The following is a 24,796-nucleotide window of genomic DNA, read 5'->3' as shown; positions in this document are numbered from 1 at the left end:
CGTTTACAGCTGGCTTTATTTGAGGCTCCTGAGAGACTGTCCCATCCTGCTTTTTCACCATGGTAACCAGGGATTCATTTCAGAGGTGTCATGCCGCATTACCATCTTACCGGCTCATCCACTCCCCTCCACCCACCCTCACTTGCTTCTGTCCCTCCTTTGGTTTAGACCCCCTAAATCGCTAACCTGTAAGTAAAATATCTTTCCACACACTTGCTTAAGCAGCTGTGGATATTCAGACATGGTGGCACCAACTGAAACAGATCATGCAAGCGAGGTCTATATTTGGTGCACATCGTCAGGGAACTTTCACTTAAGCTGTTACTCTGATACAGGAAGTGAACTATACGTTAACACTTGCTGGGAAGCAGAGGTCACACCTCAACCACACCCATGAAACTCTTTATTTATTTAAATCGCAATCTCATCAACCCATCTACAAGCACGTTCGCACATGGTAGCCTTAATGTGTCGTTAACCTGTCTCTGTTCTCTACTCTGGTATAGAACTGATTAACAATATTGAGTTATCTTCCCTCTGCGTTTCCACATGAGCAGCCCAAGTCCAAGAGTCTGCAACCTAATCCATCCTTATTACGCTCATCCACTCATCCCTATCACATAAATACTACCTTTACAGCATTTAACCTTAATCATCGCGAAGCATATGTTTTTGCCAATAAACAAATCACTTCCACTTTATATCTAAATGGGTGAGAAGATGGTTCCCATTGCTGAATCTCGCTGGTCAGATCTCACGTTTGATTGGACTTGATGACGAGGAAGCGGAAAAAGATGCGCTATCGTTGGAGCCATAGCAAGCCAAATTTACCCAACAACAGAAGACCTAATTTGGTTCTCTAGTAGAAATATAGATGTTTCAAACATTCTGATAAGTAATCTGTGAAAGAGCATTTTAAAATTGAAGAGTAATCTTCAACACCCATCCATCGCCCCGAACTGCAAAGGAGAAATCAAAAGACTGTTAAAGACTGATAATCTTCTCTACACAATTCTAGTCAAACTGTGAATCTGTTTCTATGCATCTGTCCACCTCTCACAATATTGTGCACTCCTGCTCTAACAGGAGCAGGTCATTCGGTACGCCATTCAAACCGACGCATAGATGCCAAGATAAAAATTTGTTTCCCTGTCTGTCTGAGATCAACCATATCAGAAGGCAGTCTTGAGGTTTGGGATGGCAATAAATTCAAGCGGTTCTTTGTTTAAATAAATCCTGGTGATCAAAGTGTATTAGGGATCCCCTGACCCTCTGTGTATATGGGAGAGGGAGATTTGGCATCATGCCACATCAAACAACACTTGAGGCGTGCGCAGGCTTCACCCCTTTGTTTTGTGCAGAATGGCTTCCTGGGGCTGCAGTTTGTAATGACAAAGAGAGTGAGCCCTGTCTGCATGTGTGATTATGACTTGGCCGCCCCCTCATCAGCCGCTCCTCCACGGGTACTGTAACGCACACAATACAGTGGCAAATAGGAGAATTTTATTACATGAAAACTGGCAATGAAGGGAGAAAGCGAAAAAGAAGAAAGCACCAATTTCACTCTTGTCTTTATCCTTGAATGAAATCTCACAATTAATCCAATTGCTGAATCAGTGAAATGTCTTATTCATCATATCTGTAACATAAACTATCAGTAGCAGCTGCGTGACTTCAGCAGTTTTCAAATGATGTCATGCTTTATCTCTCTGTCTTTACATCAGTCCTCAGTCAGCGTTATGACATGACAATAGTGATTATCTGGACTTCACTGTATGTGAATCAGAACTGCAAAAATTGTGCATTTGATTATAAAAGAAGGTATTACATAAATATCCAGCTGTTTGTGATTGGTAAAATAATTTTATTGTTTAACAAAATGCCATGAAAAGCTTACAGAAGACTGGCACCTTTAAAAAAGAAAGGCAATAGCCTGTAAAGTTCTGTATTCCTTATTAATAGTTGGGGCGCACAGACAAGCCTTCAGTAATAATGAGGTGTGGTGGCCTGTATACTGCAGGTGTATGCATGTGAACAAAGGTCAGGCAGGCCGGTGCCCCCACCTCAATGGAGCAACTAACCCAGGCGGAAACATTCATTTTTCCAGCGCCTGGTGTGACTTTAAAAAGCGAGAACGCTTTACTCTGTTCAGGCTCCATCTCTGAGCTGATTTCTCTCCTGCTTTCTTAATGGCTTAATGTTAATCACATTAATAAAATCATGCTTCGGGGAGAGGGAGAGAGCTGTCTATCAATTTCAGCTAAATACACAGAGGTAAAAAACCAAAGAAGCCTTGGGGTGAACTGCCAAAACCTTGATACATCTGGTATTGTTTGGTATGGTAATGTGTTTTTCTGAAAAAGTGATTAAAGAAACAGTCTGAGATATAATCTGGTAGCTGTTTTGTCTGGCATTAATGGATCACAAGTCAAACATTTTTTTTTTTTTTTTACATCTGACTCATAGCATTTATTGGCCTTTTAAATCAACTCATTGCTGATATTAAGCCACTGCATCTTTACGGCCATCCACGTGGTTTGTTGTGTTTTTTTCTGGGCACACACAGATGCTGAATATTCCCAAATCCTACAACTAAAAGCATACTCTATGAGAGACATTTTGAATGGCTCATTACATTAAACAATCCTTCATAATAAGGATCCCATGGCCCCACAGTGAACGCTCTGTATACTCTGGGGCCGCAGACAGACAGGGAGCTCTAATGGTCTCCTGTATTAGTGGGTTAATTGCCCTGTCTTGGTCTCTATTGGATTGTGTGTCGGGGCATTTTAGCTTAATTGTGAGCCATCCGCAGTCCACCACCAGTGCATTGTGGGAGTACTAAATGTTGAGATGGTCCTCATGATGCACTTGAGTCACAGCTGACCCCACATAGAAGAGCGACTTGATAGCAGACTGCCACCTGCTGGAACCAATGGATAACTAACTCCTTTGTGATAAAACAGATTTTATATCAGTCTGTACAATAGTACTATAGCATGACATGCTATAGAGCTACATGCTATGATTTTATACCATAGTGCTTTGCTACTCTGCAGTGCTATGCGCTAAGGTACGACAGTATGCCTGTTGTATTGCCTTTGTTGCTTTCAGTGAACTCTTCTGCATTTTTTCTTATCCCATCTTCGCTCAGGTCAGTAAATGTACTTAAGTGTAACTTTAAACAACAATTTAAAAAAATTCCAAACTACCTAACTCATAATGTCACGTATCTCATTTCTTAATCTTCCAAACAGAAATATAGTGTTCCCACAGTTGCATATGACAAGCCTATGTTACTATTGTGAGCTCTTTGTTATTTATATTACCATATGATATTAATAACTACTAGCAAGCAGGGTGGTGTGACTTGAACTCTTTTTAATTAATGCAATTAAATTACTTGCTGCATTGTTGGCGAAACAGGTTTAACACTGATAATTAGAAAATGACTTTAAACCACATCAGTTACAGACCAACATTAAAACTGTAGCAAAAAATAGATTTTTTCAAAAAGTTATTACATGATATTCCCCTATTTATTCATTTTTCCCCCCTTTCTTTTGTTTGCCAAACAGAAGTGTGTCCTCAGTTGTTGCCCTCTTCCTAGACTGCACAGGAAATTTACATTTTAATGCCTCAAGCTGCTTCGTCTCCCCTGCATCAGAGTGAAAGCTCAGCTGAAATCATGGGTGACTGCTCTCAAATGACTGACTGAAACACGCCAGCTCCCACGTGAATACATTCACATGGCTGCACATCTATGCACTGTATATTCTTTAGCATAATGCAAGGTAAATGAAAGAGCCAGAGTCTCTGATAAAAAAAAAGGACAGAAGTCAGGACACCTTTGTAAAAAGGTAAAGGCAGATTATAACTTGACTGCTCACCATAACATCATATGACATACCATGAACCGACTCGTGTGTTTTGTTCAGTTATCATTTGGCCCAACGACTTATGTGATGACCTTAGTCCAGCAGCAACCGCACAGAAAGAAGAGATAACTTGCCTCATTTCCGTTTAGTTGATCATCTGAAGCTGAATGATGTTTTATTTTGAAGAATGACCGGATTCTCTCCGTGCCATCCGTCTATGACTCACGCTTGACGCATGTCACGTGACACGTTACCGGTAAAAATTAAACCCACAAGCTAGCAAAATGAGTAAAAAACAAACGTCATCGGAAAGTTTCTTTGTGAAGGGAACAGAAGAAGAGCCCGAGAAAGCTGCATTTAGAGGGTAGAGAGGACAGAGAGGACGCTGCTAATAGAGGTGCATGCGAACGCACGGTGGATTCATGTTTATTGTTATTTTTAGAAAACAGTTTTTGTGCCGATCGTTTCATTTTTGTTGTCTTTCTCCGCCACATCGTATCAGACCGGTCCGTGGAAATACTGTTTGACCTTAAACCAACCTGCCTTGGTCCCTCAGACTGCAAACTTCTGATTCAGGATCGTGATGCCATCTTCAGCTGCTCCTGATCAAGCTAAGCCCCAGTCCAGTGTCTTCATTTGTCGAAACGCCAAGTTGTTAGTTACACTTCTCATAATGTTGACAACCCAGATTGGTCTGGTATCCGCAAGATGTGTTTCAAACCTGAGATCTAAACTTCGTAAAAGGTTGCTTCAATCCAACAGTGCAGATCTATAGGACTATATCGACAATATCGTGTGCTGTTTATGTTTGGGGGGAAAAAAAACCACACAGCAAAAACACCGAGCAGAAAATAGTCTGAGGCTCGCTCCCTGCCTTTCTTATCCCGTACAAGCCGTCTGCAGGACAGCCTGATGTAACCTGACTCCAGTCCAGTGTAATGAAACTTTCATATGCTATGATCTATGTTAGAGTTGGATAATTTATACTCGATGTACAAATATGAAAAGACAGTGCAGCACGTGCACTGCTGATAAGGAAGGTTTCTAGGGGGGCCGAGGAATATGATGACTACTTTTTGTTATGCTGCCATCTAGAGGTAAAGGGCTGTATGACAGATTCGTTCAGCTGTCTCTTCCTGACGTCCTTATTTTTTCTTTAGGCCTCAATTGTTTTTCATATACAGCTGTAATTGAATTTCCACACCTTATAATCCTAGTGTTGCTGCAGTAGTTGCAAATGTTGGCATGTCTAAATGTACATGAAGCAAACACAACAATACTTTAAACAACAATTTATTTTATTAACCAGAAGAGTATAGATATTTGAAGGTGATTTGGCTTCCTGGGTGTGGTTGCACCAGCTGCGATGCTGAAAGGAAAGATTTGTTAGAGTTTAAAATATATGCACAATGGATGTAAAGTCTATCTACAAATTTAACACAAGCAGATGCACCACAACAATGTGAGACAATAAAAAAAAACATTGGTTACATAAGGTTTTGTGTTGGCTGCTGCCAAAAATAAAAATCAATCCGCATTGTATTGATTTGACATGGTAAGAATTAGTCTGATGTGTCTTCATCAGTAAGCAAGGTTTTTTGTTTTTTTTTTTTGGTTATCACAAAATCTCACAGGGTTTTATTTCACAGTGCACTAATGTTGAGGTGCAACCACATTTTAGAACAGATACAAATTAACTAGTTGCTACTTATTCTTTGAGGCAGACTTTGAAAGTCGAAAGAATTTATCAGCATGGCTGATGGGTCCCACATAAGAACAGGAATCCTCTGAGGCTTTATGCAGTGGGAACCACTCGTCAGCTAGTAGGAAAATATCCAGTATCATTTGGTATTGTTTGGCGAGGAGAAATTGTGTGATGGGAGAGACTGAGCACAGTTGGAGTGCAAAGAGCGTCAGGCTGACAAATACAAAATAATAGTTGAATGAAAGTTTTACAAACATCTCCATATGTGATTTCTCAGGTTATAGTCAGTCGTGAGGCACTCATATTGGACAGGCAGTTTATTTACAAATAGCAGACCCACACACACATTCACACAAACGGAAAAAAAAAAAAAACATGAATTCTCCAAAGAATGATGGGTAATGGGGAAATTGTATCCAACTGATCTCAACAATCAAAGCACAACCTCCCTTGATCTCAAACTGCTACTTCCTTAGGGCATCAAAAAGTAGTCAGAAACATACAATCAACGGTCAGCCAACCAACGGTAATCAGCAGTTTACTTTATAAAAATATCACCATGGTGACCCACAGATTCGACCGTGGAAAGGACATATTTACAGTAATCCGCATGAAAGGGCAAAAAACATTATGAAACAAAAGGAAGTTGGAGGAAAAGTTGAGCAGTGCAGAAAGGGTCCCAAAAGGCAAAGCTTGAGCAATTCTTGCTTTAAGGTCTCTAAATGGTCACCTCTTAAATCTTTTTCATTTGTCCTGTAAAAACCAGACAAACAGATCAGTTAAAAACAGGACAGGACAATTTGTTAAGTGTCAATAAACATTACAGTGAAATATTACCAAACAACACTTTCTTTTTTACAATTTTTGCATGAGCTGAAATAAAGAGAAAATAATTTAACAGCACAAATTTATTTGTATAACTTTGTAGAAAATATACACTACAATAGCAAACATTCAGTTTGACCATGACAGTAACAATAACATGAGAAGAGACATATCTATATATGCTCTTACTTGAGGGTGAACAGTGATTGTCATAAATATTTAACTATAAAAAGTGTGATGTGGTACAGAGGAACAAAATTCTGACAATATTTAGTGTATTAAGTTGGAAATGTATGTAAATTCACTGTTTCTCCCCAACATGTTTCTATTAATCTGGACTTTCCAGTTTTAATCTTTATACATTAATTTATTTTAAGCAACCAAAGCACAATAATCAGTGTCATATCAGATAGTAAAGTGCTGCTAGATAGTATTAACAAAATATGACACTGATGTCCCAAAAGTACATACAATTGTTATTTGACCATCAAAGCAAGATTTAGGGAAGGGGGCTTGATGTTTCCAAAAGGAAAAATATATATATCTGGTTATATGTAAATCTAGTTTTAGACATCAGGTCAGAGCAGAAAAGAATGTGCCTACAGTGAAGCCCCATGAGAATGTGCGACTGAAAGGTTTGGGGATAGTGGGTGGGATGTGCTTTTAGCATCGGAAGCAGATCTCACCTCATAGTTGTTCTGCAGTAGCGTACTGGACTGGTTCTAGTATCTAGAATGAGTCTGCCAGTGCTGAAGGAGCAGGGGAGAAAAAAAATGAATAGAAAACTTATATCCATGGAAGTAAAAGTCAGACAGCAGCAGCTCATTAATGTCATAGTTGGATACAGTAAAAGTTGAAAACGAGTCAGTAGTTTTTTCAAAGCTTTTACTATCACTCACTAGTTGTATGTTACTGAAATGTAGAAACGTGGAAGCTGCTCATTTCAAATCAAAATCTAGGAATTCATTTTTTTTTTTAATCAAAAAAAAAAACAAAAAACAACAACAACAACAACAAGAAAACATGCAAATGACAAGGGTGGCAGACAACATACCACAATGTGAATGACATGCCTAATGTAAGGCAAATTTTCTACAGTCACTCTTCCATGTGAATGAAGTATGGAAATACAGGATGGATGGATCTTTCTGAGCAACACCATCAGTTAAATATCATCCGCTCTCAGTGATGAGTGATGTAAGGGGAGATGAGGAGAAGGGTCCCCTCTGCTGGTGGTACATGAGATGACAGCAGGGTGAAAACCAGATGGGAAAGGATCAGGACAGCACGCTGGTATTCTGTGAATCCACGTCTTGCATGCTCATGACATCTGCACTTACTCCACTCTCATATATGGGGTTGTCGAAAGCCGACTCTTCTGTCATGTTGTCATATGGCGGTGAAGACGTTGGCATTCTGAACGACTTCCCTTGTATCCTGAGAAAAGAGGAGAAATGAGAAACATCCCGTAAATGCTCTTTTTACTGAGATAAAAAAAAAAAAAAAGGAAGTTTGTTGAAGTTATGACTCACTTTGAGAAGTAGACGTAAATGCCTAGGACACCAACAAAGATAATTGCAGTTGGAATAAAAACTGCAAGGGCAATATTAGTTCCCTCTGTGGCATAAGCCCCATTGACAACTGGGAGGACAGACACAAACAGGTAGCCTATTATTTATTTAAAGGGAACAGACAGAAAAAAATACATTTTAGTGTTTCAAGAAGGATAGCTGGCTCACCATCTAGCCTGCGTTCGTTCATATACTGAGTCGAAGATGCTACAAAGACACAGTTGCAGATTAAGTTATGCAATGTATGTGTTACACTTCCATATCAGCTCTCATAAGTAGAAAGGCTTTGCATTGACATACAGAAAGAAAGAAAAACAACAAATCAATAGTGTATAAATGTCTACGCAACAGGGTATTTACATATGCAGGGACAAATACAAAAGGTGAAAAAGCTTTGCTACAATGTTGTTTACCTTTGCAGGCCGGAGGAGTGCTGTTCCACTGCGACGGGTGTCCAGGGATACAGTAGATGGTGGCCTCACCCTGCAGCTCGTAGCCTGAGTGACAGGAGAAGGTCAGCGTCTCTCCTGCTTGGTAAAAGGCCTTTTCGGAGCTCTGCACGCTGGTGGAGGCAGCACCGGGGTTCCTGCATGGCTCGTACTTTTCAGCTGAGAAGAAAGACAATAGTCTTTTTTTTTGTTTGTTTGTTTTGGTTTTTTTTAAAACCTTCCATGCAATAATTCTTGAGAAAGGAGTCTTTTTCACGCAGGAACTCTGATATACACTCGTCCGAACACTCAAAGGTCTGCAGGTATTTTTTTTTTTTACGTCTCAGGTAATGTATGGCTTTGTTCCACAGTTTGCATTTAAATAAGCATTACTGATACCTCACAAAAACAAATGATCCAGCAACCTGACCCAAAGAAATGGAAATCAGGTTTCACACAACTTCATAAAACCAATATATTTCACTATATCTGCATAAAAAAAAAAATGGCATATGTGCATACGACTGTTACTTACGGACACATTTAGGCAGCCTCTCGCTCCACTTGGGGTTGGCTGAGTCTCGGTTGTAGCAGGTCAGGAGGCCATTGCCAGAAAGGATGTAACCTTTATTACAGATAAACTGCACTGTGGATCCAACAGCGAAACGGCTGCCAGTGATCACCTTTCGACTGTGCTCCACATTCCCAGGGTCGTGACATGCCATTACTGAACAGTGGGAGGAAAAAAAATGGACAAATTTACATTATTGCTAAAACAATAACTTTCTTAGATAAATGAAAATGAAACGGGTTTCTGAACTGGCATGACTAAGGAAGATCAGGCCAAATACAAAGAAGTAGCATTAGACTGCTAAAAGGTGATCAGCTTTAGCAAAAAGAGAGTTACTCTCTGTCTTATATAGTGACTTTGTGCACAGAGTGCATACAAATTGTTCTATATTCACGCAACTGATCAGGCATTTTCTTTATTTAAATTCATTTTGGAACATCAGTGCAATTGTTTACTTTTAATTTTTAGAATACGTTATTCGCAAAAACTGTATAAAATTGACCTAAAATATCTAAACAGCCAATCTACGGAAAATAAGGGCAGTTTTATTACATACTCTAGTCTCATATGCAGGGAAAATATGTGCAGCCTACTCTCATTCACTTTCAATCCTTCTCCTCACCTTCTTCACATCTCGGCACATCACTGCTCCAAGACAGATCCCACTGGCACATGAGGATCTCGGAGCCAACCAGCTCATATCCAGGGTAGCACTGGTAGGTGATGACTGTTCCGTGGATCAGATCAGGGTGGGAGGTGCTCTTCCAGCCATTGGTGATCTCGGGCAGCTCAGAACAGGTGTCGTTCCTCGGTACCTCTGTTGGCGTTGGATGTGGAGTTGTTTGTTTTGATAAGGGAGAAGAGAAATACAATTTAAAAAGATTTTGCCAGCACAGCGAGAGAAGACAGTGATGCTGGAGGTGCAGAAATTATTTTGTGTTGTTAGTGATTTTCTTGTATAATATACATACAAAACCGCAACATTAATATGCAACAACTTCATCTGCAGGGAACAAATGGGACATTATTCTGTGAGTGCTGAACACCCTTGGCTGGGGAGGAAATGTAAATATAAGTTCTGGATGCTTGCTGGGAGGAAAACAGCATGTGGTTTGGCACCAGTCAATCTGGACCTCCCTAAATGCAGCATACATGACCAGGGGCAAAACGCAATGGGCAGAGAGAGCTGATGTTTAAGTGTAACCTATTATTGTGCTTGGAGTTATCTAACCCTGTGCACCTGGGACAAGCTGAAAACAGATAGACAGAAAGGCAAAGAAAGAAGAACATTTTTATTTGGTAAACTCCTGACTACTAGATATGTGTAATGTTTTCTATTCCCCACTTACTCCCATTGTTTTGAAAGGGAACTTGAGAAGGTAATTTTTTTGAATCAAAAAAAAAGAAAAAAAGGAATAACCTTACCAAAAAAGTGGACCATAAAGCCGTTGTTGTATCCATAGATGTTTGTGGCCGGATCTGACTGAAACTGAATGGTGACGTCGGCCATGGATGTGTAGAGCTTGAAGCGTTGTCGCGTGCCACTGTATTGGCCCAGGATATTCGCTGTGAGGTCATCGCCATCATAGAAAGTCAGCAGATCATTTTTACCAATGTGGAGACTGGAATTCATTAAAAGAAGGGGGTGGGGGGAAAGTAGATTACATTTCTCCCTAATGACATACAGTACACACCTTATTGTCACATGTTGTCTAGTTATGTCTAGTGTTTCCTGGGTATCTTGCTCAGAGTCAAGAGTTAAGAGACAGCTACACTCTTTGGCTGATGAAAGCAGAAATTTGATGACACAAAGCGATGTCAGCAGAACTTGGGAAATATTAATTCTGTTTATACTGGATGGATCTGATGTGAAGTAAACACTAAATAATTCATGATGTATGAGTCTGCCTCACACATCACTCTCATGAATATTTGCTGGGGTGCGTATGCACAAATATATGATAATATCCTAAAGGATATTATCATATATATCCTAAAGGATATTATCATATCCTTTAGGTGACTCGGCATATATAAAAATACACAGAGTGCACTGTAATGTGTATAGGATATAATTTTACGGCAGTCCAGCCAATCCGATAGAATCTCTGCTGAAAATGATTAACCTAAGAATGCATTAACCTTTTCCATTTGGTGATTCATATGTCCTTGCCCTCTTTATAGAGCATCAGTAAAGCTTGACATTTATTTACACACTGGGGGTGGTGAATGGGGCAAAAAGTAATAAGACGCAGTTGTATTTCCCTGCTGATATAATAAGCAAGGGAAACTCGTTGGTCTTTATGTGCCTTAAGGCAGGCATCAAAATAACTCTGCAGATTGGCTGGATGATTGTTAATATTCACAAGCTGTGCTGAACAGAACTTAATAGTGATAATTAGAGTACCATCACACATCAGGGAACACTTTGTGGCTATGACTCACCTATCCCTCGCATGTGCTTTCTGCCATTTTCATTTGCAGGATTAAGCCACAGATGAACTGAAATAACTATTAAAATACCGCATTTTTGCTTTGCTCTATTTTGCAAGTTGTGTTATGTGTAAGACAAGACAAATGCTCTGACTTTTGCTGTGACTTCATCTCTTTGTCACTGATTTACTTTAAATCTGCGAAACGATGCATGTTGTCATGTTACCTGGTGGTGAGTTGTGATGTTTCCTTTCTTAAGACACATCTTTACAGATTTGTTGTTTTTGTTGGGTCAAAAGCAAGACCAACAAAAGAAATGTGGGATCACAGATCCTATTTTCAGATTAAAGAACTAAAAAGAAAAGCATTTCTGGCAGACCAATCTGCATCAGCCACAGGAGAGAGCAGCACACATACAGTATAACCGATGCAATGTTTGTCTTTGCAGAGCTGTGACTGCTGGTTTTCTTAGATGCTGTTTAAAAAAAAACTAACTCATTCCCTTCCTGAGACACATATATAGAATGGGTAGACAGGTGCTTCAAATCGATGAGGCCACGGGACAAGCAACATTAACTTAGAAACAGATTGCACAGAAATGCAAAACTTTGCCTTCAAACAAACCTTATGTCTTCACTCTAGGAAACCAATGCACTCCAAATAACTCTATGCAGAAGAGCATAGAGTAAAGCCATTATAGTAAGAAAAACAAAACAGATTGAATGCATACATCAACATTTAGCAATAAACATGGTCAAGAAATCAAATGACACATAGCTGAAAGTCCAGTATGATTACAATCTTAAACTGGTTTAGTATGTAAACATAAATGTAATACATAAATGTCTGCAACAACATTACAATCATGCATCCCCGTTCATTTTATCCAAGTGCACAACCACCCAAGAACACTGTATCTTCTCATGTTTAAACTCTACTTTTAAAACATTTTACTTGTTATTTGTGTCTGCTGCTTCCCAAAATATGAGTCTTTGGATGTTGTCAGACTTGCCTAATGAATAACTTCTCTAAGAGTTCCATTTCTATGTTAACACACTGATTGTTTATTGATATAACGCACCTGATAAGACACTATATAAGTCAGTGGAATGACTGCAGATTTTTTTTTTTTTTTTTTTGGGTGTGTATGTTTGCCACAGCTTTATGTGCTGAAACTTTGATACCCAGGGTTGTGCATGGAAAACTTGCTGTGAAATTGAGTTTGAGGCTTTTTTTTTTCTTAGTGATTTAAAGGAAGCTGAATACTCCACATTCTGTGCCTTTGTTGAGACCGTCATGGGAGTCTGCGAAAGAGCTGTTTTATTTTTAATTGACAGAATTTTATGATGAAAGGAAACAAATGTCGCGAGTCTGTTTACTGCCCTCCGAATTTCCAGATTGTTGTTGAAACAAGCTGCAGCTGAAATCAAAGAAATGCAGCCATTTCAGCTTTAATTGCCCTAACCAGGCACGAATCCCTCCTACTCATGTTGTCTTAACATTTAATAAAAGTTTGTACCACAAGCTATATACTCAAGGACATCTATTTGAGACAAGTAAGTCCCTGAGGGTGAAGGTTTAAGGAAAAACACATCTGAGTGACATGTTTCTGTCTGCTTGTGCAATGAGTTAGTGGTAAAACTGGGATAAAAACTACATTCTTCTCCTGACTTACAACTACGCTTAAATCACTTTCCACAATGCCACGAGCACATTTGTGTATACACCTATGCTCTTAAATATGTTTGTAACACTTACGTGATGTTTACTGATAGATTAAGATTCAACCTTCCCCATACATACGTTTGGCAGTGGTCGCAGTCATACACACTGCAATGCAAGTTCACAAGCCTCTGCAGAATTGGTCAGTCTCATGTGATTCAGCCCTGTCACAGTAAAGCAGGAGCGCCTATCAATCCACAGAGCCAATACCACCGCCAAATTATTTCTGCCATTTTGTATTTCCACATCTCATCCTTCACTTCAAGCCCCCCACACGCTCCTGTCAACTGGACGATCCACCTTATCACTGCACTGCATTTCACCTTACGACCTGCCAAAGGCCTCTTTGGATTCAGATCATCCTGGAAGCAGGGACACAAAACTTTCAACGGCCAATATCATGGGGAGATTGCCTCCAGTCTCTGGATTACTTCTTTAATTCTGTAGAAAGTAGTTTTTGCACCATTTCCTCTAATCTGCTCCACCGGACACAAACATTTCCACATGGGTCCAGTGCTTAATTTTGCTATAGGCCATTTTGTTATGCACAAACTATACTCGTCACCTCATCTCAGTAGTCTGCTGCTGCTTTCACTTTATCTTTTCATAAATCAAAGCAGCTCCAGGCTGAACCCGAGCTTCTAAGTGTCCAATTTTCATCATGAAGGGATTTTAGCCTTAATTTTTTTCTAGGCTTTATGTAAAATATTCTTCATCCCTCAAGCTGCAGTACTGCAACATCAGCAACACTAAGCTTGGCTTTTTCCTCCTTAAAATTAACATCAAATGACTTCTCCTTTTTTTTAAAATGCAGTAAAACTCTTTCAGAACAGCACCTCAATCACAGTGACACCTATTCCCTGCAATATCTTAGATTTTAGCCAAATCATAAAGCCAACACGGGCAGCATGGTGGCATACCAGTTAGCGCTGTTGTCCCCCAATAAGAAAGTTGTGGGTTCGGTTCCCAGCCTGGGGCCTTTCTGTGTAGAGTTTGCATGTTCTCCCTGTGCCTGCATGGGTTTCCTCTGGGTACTCCAGGTTCCTCCCACCATCCAAAGACATCAAGTTTGGGTTAATTGGTGACTCTAAATTGCCTGTGATGGACTGGTGACCTGTCCAGGATGTACCCCACCCTCACCCAGTGTGAGCTGGAATTGGCTCCAGAGCCCCCCGTGACCAGAAACAGATAAGTGGTTGAAGATGAATGAATACAGCCAACACAGCAGCAGTTTAAAAAAAGAAGAAGGAAAAACATGAGATTCATAGTCAATAGCAATGGCAAATCACTTACTTTCCCATTTGACACACTGTAACCTCTCCTCCTGTCTGGGCTGCTAAATATTCTCCCCAGTCGCTGTAACTAATCAAAAATGCAGCAGTCAACCTTGGTTTTAAATTTTGCTACTGACCCCATCCATTTGCTCCACTGTCTAAAGTTTATTCAAAGCCCTGGTGACAGCACGGAAGAATGCCAAATGGACAGAGCCTTTAGCCCAGACTTGCACAGCCATGTGTGGTTAGTCACTACAGGCCGCTCAGCTGCCGTCTGTGTAGCAAGCTGGCAATCACTTCAACCAAATGTCATTCCACCTGGCTTTTTAAAAACACTTCCTTCCCCCTTGAGTAAGACAAGGCAGTCACTCCCTGCCCTCTGATGCACACTGATGACCAATATTCTAAAAAATAAAAAAAATAAAAACATTCACACCTTTTAATTTTAGTTCATCTGTCCTTTCTTCAAGCTCCAGAAAAACACTGATTCCTTCAGAGTTGTGTTATTTGATTAAATATCTCTATGTAGTCGGGCGCTTGCAAAGGTCCAGGTCGCTGTTTGAGAGCTTTTTGAAAACTCCTCTGAATACTAATGGCACCAGCCCAATCTTGATGGGATAACAGCTGCAGCTTCATCCAAGATGCTGGACATTTTGTCACTTTCACCAACCCACCAGGTGATGGCTAAAGAAGCGAAGAAATGACCTATAACTTGACTAGAAGCAAATAGAATTTCCAGTGAAGACGTTGACCTCCTTTAGGTTCTCATACACACATAAAAAATTTGAATTGCTCTGTTTGTAGAAATGTTATAGCCATTTAGGCTCCTGGTGGGGCAGCATGATGGCATAGTGAAGAAGGTTGTGGGTTTGGTTCCCTGGCCAGGGGACTTTCTGTGCAGACTTTGCACATTGGCTCTGTGATGGATGGGTTATCATGTTTGAGTTAACTGGTGACTCTAAATTGTACGTAGGTCTGAGTGTCAGTCTGAGTGGTTGTTCTCTGTCTGTGTGTTGGCCCTGTGATGGACTGGTGACCTGTCCAGGGTGACCCCACCCTCGCCCAGTATTCGCTGGGATTGGCTCCAGCACCCCCTGTGACCCAGAAAAGGCTAAAAATTAGAAGATGAATAAATGAATGAATGAATGTCCTGACAATAGCACTAATGGCCTGGCTGCTGTAATGCTCAGAGTCTCCACAAGAGGACTCTGTAAATCCAAAATGTGCAAGGTGTAAAAGGTGTCTGATCCTGCTCAGCACTCCGACACAGACCACTGTAAAACAGATTTGCTCAGCGCCTGAAACTGTGAGGTATTTGTGGCTATACCATCCTCATATGAACCATTTACTTTGCCATGTTCCACAGGTGGGGCCATCGATTGCATGTCTCGTCGCTGGCTCTTTCTGGAGTTATGCTCCATGCTAATTAGCAAAGAGCCAACCCTCCTGTTTGGGCTAAATTAATTAATCAGTCCTCATTATGCAGACTGCTCCTCTGTAATTGCTAGCACAGACACAGTGATGAATGATAATATAGAAAACATTCTCATTACTGTGGAAAAGTGTGTACCCACCCTTACAATGAGACAGCTCTCATCCACAAGAGTCCTTTGCCACTTAGGCATGCAGAACACATACACACAAATAAACACTCCTTTCACACAAATGACATGTTGACCAAATGTTTAGGAGCGCTCTTCTCACACTGAGCAGACCAGACATCAGGGTAATGGTGGCGTGTGCAGGGATCAGACAGACTGTGGGTTTCTACAGCCCTGAAGGCCACGCATGACCAACCTTGTGATGAAGTAGAGCTTGCCACGGCACCATTAATTTACAGCAAGCGGCCTCGTGGCGCAGATTAAAACAAACTTAAGGCTGGCACAATTTAGAAAGAAATCACTGAATGGAAATTACTTTACCTCAAATCCAACTGGTTTACTGCTGCATGGGGAAAAAAAAAACCCTCTGATTTATTTTTCTTTAAATCCTAGGTGCACTAGTTGACTTTCAGCATCAGTCATTATTCATTCTTAATCTCAGGCTAAAAAAACAAAGGGGCAGGCAGGGCCACATAAACCCCTGTGCAGTACTCAGGCATCGTGTATTATTGGTATCCTCTGATGCTATTATTTCCTCTTTGATCTTTAGATCATATTTTAGCAGTGGCTCATCTCTCAATGAAAAAAAAAACAACAAAAAAAAAAAACAAAAAACAAAAACTGTTTGTGGTTTTATGCAGGCTTCACTGAGGCCATTCGCAGCAGCATACAAAAACTGGGCCACAAAAGATACATACACATTTTCACCAAACCCTCCACTGAGTCGACGCCACAAAATCCTCAGACTGTTTAGCTTCAATGCAATCTCTCCAATTGTTTCAAATATTGTTTATGATTTATCGTCCATAATATGATGATGATAATATTCCAATGAATTTGTGAAAATGTATAAATCAATTTTTTTTTACTATCTCTTCATGTTTAAGTTTCATGTTTACATCAGATGTAAAATGTTTAATTGATCAAGCTAAATAGTTGTGCTTTTTTTTTTTCAGCTTTCACTTTAAGGCAAATAAGATACACCCTGAATGCCAAAGTGTGTCTGTTGTGTTTCTTTTTCTTTGCAAAAAATAAAAACTAAAAAATTGCAGGGGGAAAAAAAAATAAAAATCTATATTTTCTATCACAACAGTCAGCATCCACACCTCAAATCTTGTAGTTTAAAATACACATTTTAATTCATAAGAGAGGGAATAAATCATGAAAACAAAACAGGAGGGAGCAAATGCCTGCATGCAAAATGACCACCGTGACCAATAGCTAACAATAGCCTCTTTTTCAGATTTGTCAGTGACTGTTTTTCTATAACCTCTGGCTGAATTCCCGCTGGTTTAATTTTAACCTCTCCATGCCCTCTTGTGTGCTACTGCCCCGGGCAAGAACACAAATCACTTATGCTGTAGTTTTTTTGTGCTCTGTTGGATGCATGTTCAAATATCGTGACAATCACTCACACAAGGAAAATGGATGAGCAAACAGAGGCTGATTCTCTCATGCATGTATTGAAATAGTTTTGCCTTATGAAAGCAACACAATACATTAGCTTTACGCTTTAAAGATGAAACTTGGGATGAGGTGGCATGGATTTTTTTTCTGGCCATCCTTGTACAGCATGACTGACGGTGATGGTGAAGGTAAATAGACGGCCTATATCTGTGTATCGATTAGGTCTCTACCGTCATTGTACTGAGCAACTCAGCACTGACAAAAAGCTTGTGGTAATTTTGCAGCATATGGGGCGGTATGTACAACGTGACAGTGTTTTGTGAGTCCGTAAAGTGTGTGTGTGTGTGTGTGTGTGGGTCAGCGGGTGGTTCGGTTGGGTTATTGCTCGCAACAGTCAGTCTTAGACATCTGTCGGCATGTGCATCGAGTGTGTGTTGAAATACTGTTGGGAAGCCTGGATAAGTGGCTCAGTAGTTCACTGCCAGACCATATTCATTTCAAAGCCAACTCTGAGACACACACCAGGGGAGTGGGAGCAGGGAGGCTTACTGGCTAATCTGGTCAGAGAGTGAGTTGGAAGCTACACAGAATTCTTAATGTGGCAAATAGGCGGAGAAAAAAAATCTAATTAGTGACTGCAACCGCAGAATCCCTTCCCCTTGCGCATGTCTTAGTGTGTGTAAATGAGGGAAAAGATGGGAGGAGAATGCGTGCGCTTGTATCTGGAGAGAGATGAAGTGTTTAATGTTCCAAGGTCAATCTGTCCTCCTCTGACCTCACTGTGTGATTTCAAGTCTTACACCTGGGTGCTGTCTCTTACACTTGGATGTCAAGCATGATCCTCCTGTCCTCTTCCACATGGATGCCCCAGATGCAGTCCTGCCCCTTGTCATAGGCCTCTGGCCAATTAGGAGACAGCACCACTCCGGCAGAGTCTGTGATTTCGCCACTGCACACAGCTGGAACACACAAACACCTCTGCTTGGTAATGAGAAATAATACAAACGCTGGAACAGATTTCAACTTGGATCAGAACTGGTTTAGTATGGGAAAGAAATATAGCATCATGCAGTTTGTAATGTGACAGTTGCAGAAAATACCAACATTCACTGACACATGTATGTGACTTCATAGGATGGAAGCGCAATTTCAGTGCTTAGTAAAACACACCTGAAATGCAGTCTGCAAAGCTCCATGACATGAAAACTGCATACTACCACAGAATTTCTTGGTGGCCATGAGCCACATCAGCAGAAATTATGAAATTTTCTAAAATCTAGCTTTTATTCGAGAACTGTTCAGTTGCACTGTGTGGCAGAATGACTATGATGGCAACAAAGACTGGCACTCAGGTCACAACATGTTGTGCAGAAAGAGGATGAGAAGGAAAGAGGAAAAAGGGGAGGGATCTGTGTTGGATCATTGTCTGGCACACGTAGTCTTTACAGTGTGGCACTGTTCATTTTAGACCAAATACTATACATGCTTAATCGTTTGCAAATATATCAAAGTAAAATCATTGTTACAGCTTCAAGAGGAAACTTATCATGGATCAGAGGAAAGCAGCCTAGCAATATAGAGTTAACTGCCAGTGGTATTAAATGTTTGAATAAAAAGACCTCACTGATCAAACAGACAATAAATGCTGAAGGTCCTTAGGCCAATGGTTCCTACGCAGAGTTCCTCTCCAGAGGAGCTACATTAAAAAAAAAAAAAAGATTTAATGCTATGCTATTACTTGAGCAGATGAAGTCTGTTGACTCACCCCTACAGGCTGGCTCGGTCTCATTCCACTGTGGGTTTTGTGTGTCCACACACTCAATCACCACGGAGCCTTGCTCTAGCGTGTAGCCAGGGTCACATGAGAATTCAACCACTGCACCCACACCGTATGTGGAGTCACTGCTGCTGAAGTTTCCGTATTTTACGAAGGGCTCATAGCACATACCTTTAGCAAAAGCTGCAGGCACAAGCATTGTGTTAATGTGCTGCTCTTGAAATGAAACAAAGTACCGTACAATATTGCATGTTGGCAAACTCAGGAGGACCAGCTTACCTTCATATCTGATGGCTGCACCAGTTGACGTCACTGTTGCGTCTGTGGTGAACTCGATAAAGAGATAGCGTCCCGTGCTGAGCACACCCTCGTTGGGCAAATACTCCACCTCATATGAGTCGTACACAGGGGGAGAGTCTATGTTGTTGCCATTCTTAATCATCAGCCTGAACACACACATTAGAAGAGGTGTAAGTGAGCTTTGAAAGGTAAAACAAGCGCAAACGAAGTTGCAAGCTGTCTGTGAGCTGCTCACTGTGGCAATGTTGGCTGTCATAATTTTGCCATAGCGTTTTTCACCACTTTCTAATAAGGTGAATAGCCGTGTGTGATGATAGCCATGTGGATCTTTGAAGAAAAATGTAATGCAATTGCAGTTTCCCTCCTCTCACTACCTTCTGTGGTCCCTTCAATTCATTCGCTTGATAGAACACTGTTAAGGGATTATAATGATAAAGGATCCTTTCAAATCCATCTGTCACTCCCTGAAGATTTCAGTTATTTATAGCCCTGAGGGTTTTAATGCTCTATCCACAGGCATACTGTTATTCAGAAAATGAGTTTAAAGCCCCAGTGCCATCTATTAGCTGAAAACACACACACACTCGATAATGTGCACGCACTCACTTTTACAATGCAGCCTTTACTCTCAATGTGATTTTAGTATTGTGCATACACCACCTGTCATCATCCTCTGCCAGTGCCACCTTCTCAAAGTGAATGTGAAGTCGATGGCCTTCAGGGACCTCAAGGACCCAATGGCAAGTCAGATTGTTGCTGTAGTTGCCAGGGAAACCAGGAGAGACGATACGACCATAGGTAGCATTTTTTATCATTCCTCCACACGACACTGTATGGGAGGAGGGAGCAAGGGAAAGAAGACAAAGAGTCAGAGGGTAGGTCTTGATGAGAAAAGTAATGAGACCAACCATGGTGGGGGGTTTAGGAGAAAAGCCCCTGTCTGAGCACTGATATCATCACATATCCAGTGGACTGTGGCTGGGCCACACTCTGTGACTCAACCTGGGTGTAAGAGTGTGTGACTGCGTGTGATGGACTTGTAGAGAGAACGGCAAAACAGCACCAGTAACACTATCAGTTCAGAGCAGCTGCAGGCGTGCACACAGAGACACTGGAACTGGCAGATGAGCCTTTAGCAGCAGGAGAACGATTGTCATGCAGCCCAGTTCTAATTAAGGCAGCAGGTCCAATAGCCTTGTTTTGCACTGTCTCCAAAGAATAGCTCCCTGTGCTGCTAATCACATGCAAACACACTCATTTGGCCTGCGAGTTTGAGTAATCAACTCGGCGGGAGACAACCTAGTGAATGCTTTTGTTAATCAAAATCACCTGCATTCGACAGAAAAGCTCAAGAGGGAAGGAGCCATAATATCCCTCCCATTTAATATCTCTTCACTTTTTAAAATGCTGCAGTTGATTTTTTTTCCCTTATTGCACACAAGCAATTTAACAAAGTTTCGAAAAGATTTCAAAAATCTCTCCACAGTCAGAACTCATCAAGCAAGAATCAATCTTAAGTGGGTACAGTTATAGAAGTTAAGTGAACTCCTCCTATTATTAATGAGATGATATACGGCAATGATGTGGGCTATCTTACCCGCACACTGGGGCTCCTTCCCACTCCAGTAAGGTGTAGTTGCATTACGGCAGATGAGCATTTTGGGGCCTTGCAACTTGTATCCAGTGAAGCACCGGAAGTAGGCCTCCCCTCCAGCATGGAGGTGAGTCACAGAAACCTCTCCACCAGCCGGCTCTTTAGGGAACGCACAGCTCAGAACAAATGCTGCAGAGGAAATGGAGAAACGAAAAGCAGGAGAATGTTCATCTTTGTTTTGGCAGCTTGCTACCAGTCTGAAAATGTTCCAAATCTAAAATACACTATAATGTATGAATGCTAATTGGGTGTGTTGGTATTGTCAGTGTAATGTATTAAATGTGATGCTTCGTGATCTGCTCTGTCCTCTGTGTAATCCGCAATGCCCAATAGTGATTAGAGGATAGAAAGTGAAAGTACATTCATGCTATAATGCAATGCAATCAGATCTGAACCCAGTTAATTACCGAGATGATCCTGCTGATGAACCAATTTATATAGAGACCCACTTCGTCTAACTTCATTTTTTTTTTATAATCATTTAAAAGGTTCTTTCACTGTCTCAAGGCTCGAAGGAGACTTCATGACAAACAAAGTTTTTATTTTTTTCTTTAGCTGTCTAATTTCCCAGGACCCAATGTATCATTCAGGACAAAAGGCAAACTCATGCCAAAATAAATAGCTAACAATGTTAACCAGCTACATAACATAATCCTCTGTGTCCTGTATTGTGTATAACCCTTGCTGTTTTGTTGCATTGTTGACAATGTTGTCCATCCTCCAAACTACTGCTCAGCACCTCACATGCATTTGAATACAAAGGTTTTTTTTTTTCTTTTCATTATTTATGTGAATAAATCATGTGTACACACACAAACACTCACATCCTTCATCTGCATCCTGCATCTGTCATTCACATACCTTTACGCTAATTCTGGCATGAACCATGACCCCTCATTTAACACTAATCCCTTAATCATTTAGAATTATTGCATCGAGGCTACAAACATTCAAACGCAAATATTGTTTTATAACTAACCCTCAATTTTGTTTATGAACACTTCAGCTGTTAATTAAGTAGAGTTTACCAGTGTATAAAATATTCAAATATGTGGAGACATTTTTGCAGCAAAGCAGTAATTAACATCACTGTGCAGTCCGTGGTAGAGCCTCCGCAAATGCTTTGACAAATGGAGATGTTGCAGAACTGTTGAACATCTGTAATGTGATAGCTGCAAGAGGAATTGCCTCTGTAGAGGCTGTCAAAGAGTTGAGATTCCAGCAGGGTAAGATCAATGTTCCTGGACTCGCTTTGCATTGTTGTCCTGTCTCTACTTTAAACAAATGCTGCAGTATGGAATGGAGCTCACATGGATAATGGAGTGAACTAACCAAGTCTGTAATGGAAACTATTAAACAACCTCTTCCTCCTGTCTAATAACCACACTGTTCTACCTCATTAGTGTAGGCACTTTAATGAAGAGACTAAAACTTTTTAACTTCTGGGGATGTGTGAACAACATAACAAGCAACATAATTGAGCCCACTATGGCTTGTTTAATTGTACGACAGCCGAATTGCAAAGATCTAAAACTTTACTCCAACTTTGCAAGTTGGACATCTGTGTTAAAACATAATAGTACACGTGAAGCCTACATGAAAGTTAATAGAGGAGGAAAAGGTCAAAGAAGAGGGCAACTGGAAGCTGCCTGCGTCCATATCATCTTTGCAGTCTTAAAAGCAATTATGATAATAATCAAGCATGGACCATGTAGTGTAAACACCTTAATCTACTTATGTAAATATGATTAAGTCTGTGTTTAAAGAGGATTTGGACTACTTTCAGCTGCCTAGCTAAAGGTGAGTTTGGTGCAAGCTTTAAAAAAAAAAAAAAAAAAAAAAAAAAGTCACACCCCTTTCTTGCATTTAGCTATCTTTGCTTGGTTCTTTCAATTGAACCACATGATTAATCACTTCTAGATGCGTTGTTGTCTGTGTGAATAAATGAAGAAGAAATGCCCATATCTTATCAGCATTTAAAGTTAATATTTGTTGAAGAAATTGGAAGTCACAATGCAATAGGTCCTATTTGTAAGTTGTTTATAACATGCCTGACCCTATCTGACCCTGTCCTGATAAAGTAAACACCAGCCGACAACTTTTGTGAATAGACTGTGACACGTAGGTCCCTTCATAAAAATAGCTAAAAGCCTTCCCTCTCACCATCGTAAGTTTTGAGCTGGAGCAGCAGCAGCCACACGGCTGACAGACAGGCTCTTTGGTCACACATGTGAATGCTTTAATATGCTTCGGTTCTTCTTCCCAGATGCTGAGCAAGTGGGGGCTAAATGGCACAAAAAAATAAGACCACTGTGTGTTCTGTCGCATCTGAACTGCTTTCATTTCAACCACCCATTTGTAGATGAAAAACAACACTTTGCTGAAGTTTCCTGCATTACCTTAAAGCTAAATCGGATATTCAAACATGCCATTCTATCAATCTTTGAACTTGAACTTGAGGGAAAACGAGCCTTAATGGATAACAGCCATAAAGGGCTGTGAAACTGCCCTCATCTACAACGTTTTAATCTACTGGCTTTTTTTTTTTTTATACAGGCCACTGGTTTCCACTATAATGAAACAGGCCTTTCTTTTTGCAGTAAATCAGTGAGCCACAGGGACGAGGTATGCTGTTTCTGGGTCATCCATTCAATTCACAGTTTATCACTAGCTCCAATGAACCTAGTTATTGCCATTATCATAGCAGCATTTACATCCCTATTGAGCATGCAGTGGGAGCGCCAGAGGCAAATATTGTGGAGCCAATTCCTGAAGTATTAAATTACGTGCTGCCTCCATTCCAGTGAATGTGGTGCTGGGCCATAAAGTCTGATTGTTTTGCCATTACAAATAATAGATCCACGGTGCAGGCAGCCAGGAAGATTAGCTGATGGTACTGCAGGGCCAGGGGAAACAGATGTGGAGCTTATGTCTTTAGTTATTGTTGTAGAGGAGAGGAGACAGTCATATTGGTCGCACCCAGGTAAACTCAGTCTCCCACAAGAAGTCATGTGGATGAACATTTTAGATCAGATTTAACAAAAGTATCCATTACAGGGGGCTGCAATATAGTAATATATAATATAGTGTTCAATTTTATACACCTGAGGAACCCTATTTATACCAGTAAAAGGTACATATTTTTTTATATAAAGCATGACTCCGTGTCCATTCTGAGTATTCCACCGGTACATAAATTATGAGGGAACACAATTCCAGTTTTAAGTTCTTATTTGTCTAGTACAGTGTGTGTAATGACAGTAAACATTCAATATCACTCTCAAAACACTTCTAGATTCCACTGTCGGATGGAAGATTACATCACAGACCCAGACATACAACACTGCATACACAAATGTTGAAGGGGCCTCGATTAAATATTGTATTAATAATGGTGTCCTTGAAAATCTTACAATTATAGTGAAAAAATGATTTTTAGATGTAGAAAGATGCTTCATATATGATACAAGTAGCTTGTCAAAACCAACATATCCACTCTATTTTCGTCATTTCACAAAACCCATTCACAGGAGTTCAGGAGGGCATCTCCATCCCCTTTCTCTTATCTGTGCACCAGCAATGGATAATTCTTGTTCTTGTATGGAATTGTTTCTGTTTAAATTGCTTCCTGCCTTTCTCACCTATCACCC

The 24,796-nt window shown here is 40.5% G+C and overlaps 1 protein-coding gene across 1 annotated transcript in view; it reads right to left on the bottom strand.

Annotated features, from left to right (window-relative positions):
- Nucleotides 1–7,685: 7,685 nt before the first annotated feature.
- The window catches only part of sez6a (seizure related 6 homolog a), a 37,920-nt gene continuing 20,809 nt past the window's right edge, over nucleotides 7,686–24,796 (bottom strand). The window contains exons 4-15 of the mRNA XM_029519839.1: nucleotides 21,090–21,275; nucleotides 20,153–20,321; nucleotides 19,472–19,638; nucleotides 19,181–19,375; nucleotides 18,236–18,374; nucleotides 10,404–10,600; nucleotides 9,601–9,795; nucleotides 8,943–9,134; nucleotides 8,393–8,587; nucleotides 8,148–8,186; nucleotides 7,941–8,049; nucleotides 7,686–7,845 (exon numbers count right to left, since the gene is read on the bottom strand). Coding sequence (XP_029375699.1) covers nucleotides 7,686–7,845; nucleotides 7,941–8,049; nucleotides 8,148–8,186; nucleotides 8,393–8,587; nucleotides 8,943–9,134; nucleotides 9,601–9,795; nucleotides 10,404–10,600; nucleotides 18,236–18,374; nucleotides 19,181–19,375; nucleotides 19,472–19,638; nucleotides 20,153–20,321; nucleotides 21,090–21,275 — 1,943 coding nt within the window. The remainder of the gene's footprint in view (nucleotides 7,846–7,940; nucleotides 8,050–8,147; nucleotides 8,187–8,392; nucleotides 8,588–8,942; nucleotides 9,135–9,600; nucleotides 9,796–10,403; nucleotides 10,601–18,235; nucleotides 18,375–19,180; nucleotides 19,376–19,471; nucleotides 19,639–20,152; nucleotides 20,322–21,089; nucleotides 21,276–24,796) is intronic.

Source organism: Echeneis naucrates, chromosome 14 (assembly GCF_900963305.1).
Source record: "Echeneis naucrates chromosome 14, fEcheNa1.1, whole genome shotgun sequence".
Lineage (NCBI taxonomy): Eukaryota > Metazoa > Chordata > Actinopteri > Carangiformes > Echeneidae > Echeneis > Echeneis naucrates.
The sequence above is the reverse complement of the archived record's forward strand: the minus strand, read 5'-3'. Positions and strand labels throughout refer to the sequence as shown.